This window comes from Austrofundulus limnaeus, unplaced genomic scaffold (assembly GCF_001266775.1).
Source record: "Austrofundulus limnaeus strain Quisiro unplaced genomic scaffold, Austrofundulus_limnaeus-1.0 Scaffold762, whole genome shotgun sequence".
NCBI lineage: Eukaryota > Metazoa > Chordata > Actinopteri > Cyprinodontiformes > Rivulidae > Austrofundulus > Austrofundulus limnaeus.
The window spans coordinates 130,996-139,787 of NW_013953164.1; the positions used below are offsets into that span (position 1 = coordinate 130,996).

Genomic DNA, 8,792 nt, shown 5'->3' on the forward strand with positions numbered 1-8,792 from the left:
AATTTTTAAACTCATTTTAAATTTTACACAAAAGAAGAAAATTTAACTACATAAATCAGTCTGTTGTGAGTTTTATGGTAAAATGTGTCAAAGTTAAAACTAAAAGCAAACTGTTGGCTAGCTAGCTTGTTAGCAGTTAGCTTTTTACTGCTGTTTTTTGTGTGTTTTTGTTTTCTTACTGTTTTTCTCTGCTGAATAAATGGATATTTTTCACCAACTAACATCGAAAAACTTCATTTAAATATAAATTCTCCCAAGTTGTTGTTTGTCTTTTGYGTAAATGATAATTTCAGAGCGTTTAGCATGTTCTGCTAACAGCTGYGTCACATCAGATTTCACATAAATCATAACGCATTCTGGACTAAATGTTGTTTTTATTTGTTTATTTGATTTAAATGAAAGAGTTGCTTGTTTTTAATGTCAAATCTAGTTTTTACAAGTTAGCCGATAGAAACTAGCTTGGATTTTTATCTGTTTTATTAACACAAACTTGTTCTCCTTTCAGTCGTGTTTATGTTTAGTTATTTGTTTTGTTTGTTTAAACGGACGTGTGGATCAGTCTTTCATGTCAGACTCATGAATGTTTCTGGTTGTCCTACCTGCTAATGGGTCCTGTTGGTTCAGGTGTGACCCTTCAGAGCAACGACTGAAACAAACAGACAAAAAGACTCCGATTATCAACCACTTGTACCTTTTCAGAGATAAAAGAGACATTAGCATTTCTGCCATGGTTTGTTTTTATTTTCCTTGTTTGTGTCCACACTCTACGAGTGGACGCAGTGAAGACCGGGGTCGCTCGTTAAGTAGCTCTGATCCACACAAAGACATAAACATCTCCTGTTCAGGAGGCTCCCAGCATGCACTGCGTCCATTGAAGAGATGAAGGGACTCCCCCGTGTTGGGGGATCCATTTCTGACCTCTTCTTACCTGGTCTGTCCAGCTGCCAGTTCAGCCGTCTGGTCGAGGAACGGAGGACAGGGAGCGTCTTCGCCCAACTACGAGGCTCCTCTGCACTCACTGGTAAATAATCAACACGCCATAGAAGAAGTATAAGTTAACCCTGTTAGCGTCTCGTTAGCGCATGCTAACGCCGCTTGTCTGTCGCTCTGCAGCAGAGTCGCATCGAGGACCGTCTGGAGCGTTTGGACGATGCCATCCACGTCCTGCGGAGCCACGCGGTCGGGCCGTCGACGGGCATGGCGAGCGGTCACGGCGACATGCACGGCCTGATCGGGGCGGCGCACACGCACAACGGCGCCATAGGGGCTCTGGGCGGCGGCTACGGGACGGGACTGCTATCGGCCAACAGACACTCTCTCATGGTACGAACCGGTTTCCTTCCTGATCCAGGACAGCTCAGGCTGCAGCTGAAGAATATGGAGTCAAATCTCATCTACTCTTGTTTTATTTTAGGATATAACCTTTTTTTTAAAGATGTTCTTCCTGTTTTAAATATTAAAATAATAAAGTCCAGCTTGAGGAGCAGCRAAGTCACCAGGTTCAAACTGAAAACACAAAACGAAATGACAGAAACATTTTCCATATTTGAGACGTTGCACTTTTTTTTTCCCCTAAAACAACAAACATAAAGAGCCAAACAGCTGTTTAACATAAGGAGGCAGAACATTAATGACAGAACGTTTTATAAACAGATCCAGATCCCTGCTGAGCTCCTAAACAGGCTCAGTCTGGGCTTCATTTTACTTTTGACCAGATCTTGGAGAGTATGGAAAAAATACATCAAGGTTTGGAAGAGTATTTGTTTTTCCAAACTAATCCCATTCTTTKTTTTCTAAAAGATAAAAACAGAAAAACTTCACACAGATTATACGTAAAATCTGGATACTGTTGTTATAAATCAGCTTTAAATTGATCAGAGGAACGGTCAGGTGGTTAAACAGGATATGAAAAAAATAAAAGTTAAACAACAATGATGATGAAAAGTATTTTATCTCATTATCTTACTCTGTTTTTCATGACTAACATGCTAACAGTGCTATATTCCGCTTACATAACTAATATTTAACATGTTTATAATATATATAATTTATAATAATGTTTATTGACTCTCTGTGGAGAAATTGTATTATTTATTATCATCATTATTACTACATTGTATAGCTGACGTGCTAACGCTAAATAAAATTACTGTACGCCCACAGTTTACTTAGCTGTTTTTTGCTAACATGCTAAATTGCCTTAATTGCTTTATCTTCCTGACATGTCATCATATTGACAGCTTGCTAACTGTGCTATAGTTAGCTCTCATGCTAAATAAATGTTAACATGTTTASTAATTAAATCACATAGCTAACATGYTAAATTGCTAACATTGTCACRTACTGCTAATATGCTAACCAGAAACATGTTTACAGTTTATAACTATCTATTGCTAATGTAGCAACTTGCTAACACTGCTGCATATTACTAACATGCTAACTAAAAGTTAACATGTTTACTAATGACACTGAGTTGCTGACAGGCAAAAATGCCAACTAAATGATGTCCAATGTGCAAAACATACAGAGAATTGAAATTGCGTCACTCTCCTTCCCAGTTACAGCAATAAACAAGTAATCAGCTAAAGTAGCACAAATCAAATAATAATGTAAATAATCAAAAAAGTCACACTAAATGTTTAATAAAACAAGGACACATATGAATGAATGTGGGACATCGATACAAAAATAATAGGTATGGAGGGGTACTCAGTAGTGCAAAAATAGAGATTTTATCTTTGCTAATTAATGCTAAAATGCTAACTTGCCTAAATTGCTCAATCTTGCTGCTATAATTGAAACCTAACAAATTTTTTTTACTGTATGCCCATCTTATTAACATTCTGACAAGGCTACATAATGCTAACTTGTTAAAATGCTATATTTCTCTTTCATGTTTACTTTACCARTTTGCTAATATACTTGATTGCTACATTGTCATATATTGCTAATATGCAATATAAAAGCATGTCTGTTGTTTGTAACTTTACCTATTGCTAAATGCTAACACGACAACGCTGCTGCCTATTGCTAACATGCAACCTAAAAATTAACATGTTTATTAATTACWTCTTCTTGCTAACATGCTAGCTAAAAATATGTCTGAACTTTGTTGCATTTCTGCTAATTGCTAACATGCTAACTCGCCTAAATCAGTAATCTTTATAGTTATTATGTATTAGCACAACATCATTTTGTTTGGTTCTCTCAGGTCAGTATTTAAAAATACTTTAAAGTCTTCAGTTTACATGATAAAGTACTGAGGCTTCAAGTAGCTAAAACATTTTAAAAAAACTATAAAACAACAAAAAGCTAAGAGTATCCAAACATTTTCATCTTGCTAACATGTTTGACTGTRTGTACATCATAGTGACAACATGCTAACAATGCTACATAATGCTAACTTGATAACAATGCTAAAGTTCCCTTTCCTGCTAATTAAAATTTAACTTGTTTGCTACTTAAATTGCATTGCTAACATGCTAACTTGCCTAAATTGCTTCTTTCTGCYGACATTATAATAAGTTTGTTGATGGCAWGTACWAACRTGATAAATTTASTAGATATTGCTGTAATGGCAGCTAATAGTTAACATGTTTACTTGTTTAAAAACTAAGTTCAAGTTTATTTATTTAGCACCAAGTCCCAACATCCGTTGTCTCAGGGCACTGTACATAAAAAGAACAATATAAAGAAGAAAGCAGCAGATTGTGTTGAATCACTTCATCACAGTCTCCCATCCTGAGCAAACGGTGGAGGAAAAACTCCCTGCTAATCAGGAAGAAACCTCCAGCAGAACCAGGCTCAGGACAGGAGACCATCTGCCTCGACCGGCTGGTTGGAGGACAGGAAAGAGACACAGACAAACACAGAAGAACTGGTCCAGGACTGGTCCAGGTGCACCTTCTTCTGGAAGACAACATTGATACATATTGCTAACAGCTAAGATTAGGTGTGTAGGAAAATTAGCATGCTAACAACGCTACACGGTCAYGTGTTGACGTGTGCTGAGGTGAGAATAAATTTGTTCCTGGTTTTATAAGAAAAGAAAGTTAGTTTTTTTCTTGTTTTWGGTTCTGGTCTCACGACCACCGACCTTATCGACCTTAAAAAGTCGGACCCGTTTCCTCCGAACTAAGCTTTTTTTCTGTAAAAGTGTTTTAATCATCTTTGAAGCGTACGTTCGCACTGATGATGTGAAGGAAACTCTCTGATTCATCTGGAGATTATTCGAAGCACTTCTCTGCTTTTTGGACTCAAGTTTGGCCTCGACTGGTTTTATTCACGTCCCAATAAAACGTTCTGCGTTTACCTGGAAGTGCTTGTTTTTACGAGCTCTGGGAGGGGGACGAGTGCTGAAAACACTGTTTAGTTCCGACCTCTTATTTCAGAGTTAGTTTATTAAAACAGCCGAGCTGTCACTGACGGGTCCTGTGGTTAAAAACATCCAGAACAAGTGGCTCTAACGGCGCTGAACGGGACAGATTCTTAGTTTGTTTGTTGTTGTTTGGGTTTCTAGGTTTTCAGTTTGGTTGTTTTCAGGACATCTGCTAAYGTCCGTGTTGTGTTTACGGTACTCTGCTGTTCATGGCATAAACAGGAACTTTAAAAAGGAAGTGTTTCCTCCYGCTGACATTACCTCTGTTTCTGGTTCAGTCCTGCATTTTTTTCTTTTTCCAAATCTTCCCCTCTGCTGTTTATATTTTGCTGCAGCTTTTAGCGGCAGCTCTGCGCCGCCTCACTCGTACTCTGCCACATATTTACCACGTTACATATTTGCTGTCGTTCCTGTTTTGATCTTCCTGTCTTGATGGGCTCCGTCGTCTCTCTCTTCTTTTCACACAGCTGTGTGCAGTTAGGTCTGAGATGCTTTCGGGCTGAGATCATAACTTTGGGAAAACAGGTGGTAAACTGATGTTGGACACAGATTCAGAGCTGAACCTTCAGAAACAGACGCTGGTGTAACGGTCCTCACAGAAGGGTTTGTCGTTTAATGTTCAACTTTTAACATGGATACAGARTAACTTGATGTGAATTTTCTGAAAAATTACAGACTGGTTGAAATGTAAACAAAAACTCTTAAAACTGCGGAAAAAGACTGTTTAAATCGTCCGTTTGGAGCTAAAACAGGCTTTGTTTTTTGGGGGGTTTTTTGGTTGTGCTACCAGAACAAAGATGAAAACAATTTTTTTAAACAAAGTCATAAATTTATTCTCATTTATTTTAGCTGACATTTCAAGAAGTTACAGTGTAGCACAGTTAGCATGCTAATTTTTCTACAAATAAGCTAATCTAAGAGTAGCAATTTAATGAAATAGTTAAGATGCTAGCATTAAGTTAGCCATAACTAGCAAAGTTGACAATAGGGCTGTGTATTGGCAAGAATTTGGCGATATGATACATATCATAACAGACGGGTCACGATACGATATATCCCGATATATTGCGATACTGTAAGCAAGGCGATATATTGCGATTTTTTTTGTCCAAAAATTCTATTAAATAAAAACCTCTTACTGAAAAAAAAAAGCAAAGCTAATGTTTACTTACAATGCTAATGCTACCCTTACTCTCTGGCGCTCAAGAGGTAGAGGAGCCAAATGTCTGGCTCACTGCTGCCAACTAGTGGTCAGAGGCTGAACTACAACATAAAAATGAACGGTTGGCAAGAAGGTTGACATTTTAAACCTTAATAAAAAATCGATACAGGRCTTTAGAWTATCGATACAGTATCGGGAAATGAAATATCGCGATATTTCAGTGTATCGATATTTTMTTACACCCCTAGTTGACAAGTTAGCAATAAACATCAAATTTACAAACTGCATACAAGTTAGCACATTAGCAAAGTTTATGAGAAAGAGCCTGCTGTATGAAGCAAACTGCCGTTTATTTATTTATTGTAGAAAAGTACAGCATGTCTGGATGTTATATTCTTTTACAGATTAATAACTTTGAGTTGGAGTCATGCTAGTGTTTTATTTGAAAAGTGACTCTAAAACAGGAGAGGTTAACAGGACAAACATCATCCTCATCCATTAAATTGTGGTTCAGTTACTGAGAGTCTTAATCTGCGTCGCTTTGCTTTAAAGCCTTTTAAAGCCACACTTTGACTAAATGTGTTCCTTTAAGCTGATAAAAGTGGGCCGCTGCAGAACCAGAACTTACTCCAACAAGCTGAAGAGAAGAATATCAGAGTCGATCGTTTCAAACTAATCCCTGCTGCCTGAAATCTTATAAAAAGAGAAAGCTCTCTGTGYAAAACAGATGGACGCCTCTCTGACAGCAGATTAGATTTTACTGTTGGGATTTATGGATAATATCTGTGCGTGTGGTCAAATAACGAGTGAAAAAAAATGTCCTTTTACGGTTTGTTTAATCATAATTTAGGTTTTAACCAGTTTTCCTTCGGTTAAATCTCCACGTATGCTAATAAAATGCTGCTAAAATATGCTAATATTGTCATTTTAATTAAGTTCACCTTTTTATCTCTGTTAGAAGTTATGAATATTCATGAGTAAAAGAGGTTGCGGTTGTTGCATGTCAGCATGCCGCCGCTTGTTTATGAAGATAATTAGATAAATAATCCTGAGTGGTCGCTTAATCCAACATGGCGTCGCAGAGAAAACACACTCGTCAGCACTTTTTGTTTAAAGGACAAATAAAAAACAAAGGGAATACACGATGAAGGGTCAGAGCGGCAGGCATCATGAAGACCAAGGATCGTTTCACACAAAGTACAGATCAGCTGAGAAACCTGAACAACCATGGAGAAACAGAAAGAAGGACGTTAACCTGGGAAACATCCAGGCAGTTAGTTCCACTAACACTAACTGCTAAACAAGAAGCTTCGCTACKYTAASGCTAATCCACTAAACAAGAAGCTTCGCTATGCTAACGCTAATCCACTAAACAAGAAGCTTCGCTATGCTAACGCTAATCCACTAAACAAGAAGCTTCGCTATGCTAACGCTAATTCAATAAACATGAAGCTTCACTACGCTAACACTAATTCAATAAACAAGAAGCTTCGTTACGCTAACACTAATCCACTAAACAAGAAGCTTCGCTACGCTAACGGTAATCCACTAAACAAGAAGCTTCGCTACGCTAATGCTAATCCAATAAACATGAAGCTTCGCTACGCTAACACTAATTCAATAAACATGAAGCTTTGCTACGCTAACACTAATCCACTAAACAAGAAGCTTCGCTACGCTAATGCTAATCCACTAAACAAGAAGCTTAGCTATGTTAACTGCTAACCGCTAAATAGATATTTTTTATGTGGAAGCTAAAGCTAACCACTAAGACAATCTTTTGGGATCATCTGTGGCAAATCGACCAATCAGAACTWGTTTTAGCTTGATACTTCCAGTTTAACCCTTTCAGAATAAAAGCATTTCTTTGATTGCGTTTCTGTAAATAAATACAGTTTTGAAGTTAGTCAAACAAGAAATACTTTCTCCATCATATTTTAAATGTAGTATTTGTTATTTAAATATTGTTAAATGTATTTTTATTTCTTTTTGACACTTTTAGTTTGAAGTTTAGCAGCTAAGGATGCTACATGCTAACACACCTGGTGCCTGACACGCCCAGCACTGCTTGTAGGGGATCGGTTTTATTTTATTCAGGATCAATGCTATAAAAATACAAGTTTTACACRTTAATCTTTTTATCGGACTCAAAATTTGTGGAATTTAGGGGAAGCTAATCGGTCTGCTAATGGTTTCCAAAGTTAGCAATAAAGCTAACTCTGTGAAGGATAAGCTAGTTCTGCTATTAGCAGATGGGTGGAACAGCTAAAACGTGCAGGATCAGGGCTGCAGACCTCTGCTTTACATCTTTGAGGCTCTGCTGGGCCACATACAAAGCTGTGGCGAGCCACGTTGGGCCTGCGGGCCTTGAGTTTGACTCGTGTTTTAAACCTTCGTAAACGTCAACACATAATCAGTCTGAGATTTACAAGAACTGGAAACTTTAGAAACGTCTGGTTTATGTTGCGACAGGCAGACCTGGASCCCCGGGTGGAACCTGTGGGACCTGCAGGTTCTGTCCAGTCCTTTAAACTCGACGCAGAGAGAAAAACTTTTCCACACGACTTGTTTCCACTTCTCTCCTGGTTTCAGCTCTGATTCTTAGCGACGAGTCGCAGCTTTTAGAGAAGAAAAGCTCGGTGTTCCTCGGCTGGAAAAAGTTGCTTCATGTTTCCTGCTGCTGTTTGAACAGGTGTTTTCTGTCTCTGCGAACAGAAGAGAAGCTGTTGGTGCTGCTCACACTCTCCTCATTCACGCTTTAAAGCTCAGAGACTCRAAACGCAGAGTTTATAAAGTTCACTTCATGTCAATAAAATAAAACCTCTGGAATCAGGTCAGGTTCTCACAGAAAGTTCATTTTTCTGTTTTTATATTTAGGTCTTCAAAGGTCCTTGAATGCACCGTCACGTCTGTGGTGCATTCAGGGACATTCTGTTGAACAGCTGCTGTTTTTATTTAAAACTACATTTTATTCTTTTTCTTCCATCATCTACGAAAATATTTTGATTTTTGACCCCAAAGAAGAGAAAAGTTATGAAATAATCAGATTAAACTTCCTGTTTTCTTTGTTTTCTGCAGCAATAATCAAAAAAGACGTTTGGAAATGGAAAATATTTGGTTAATATGAGATGAAAAATCAGGATTTACAGATTTGGTGAAACGTTTCTCCGAGTCGTGTTGGCGAGGCGGACGTGTCCGTCCTGTTTACAGCTGAGTGTGTGTCTGTGTGTGTTTGTGTGTGTGTGTGTGTGT

At 38.0% G+C, this 8,792-nt stretch overlaps 1 protein-coding gene across 1 annotated transcript in view; it reads left to right on the plus strand.

Moving 5' to 3' along the window:
- The window catches only part of tcf4 (transcription factor 4), a gene marked incomplete in the record, with an annotated part of 62,409 nt that overhangs the window by 39,545 nt on the left and 14,072 nt on the right, over positions 1-8,792 (plus strand). Inside the window, 2 exon segments of the mRNA XM_014028431.1 lie at positions 942-1,021; positions 1,114-1,586. Of these exon segments, the coding sequence (XP_013883885.1) occupies positions 942-1,021; positions 1,114-1,586 (553 nt within the window).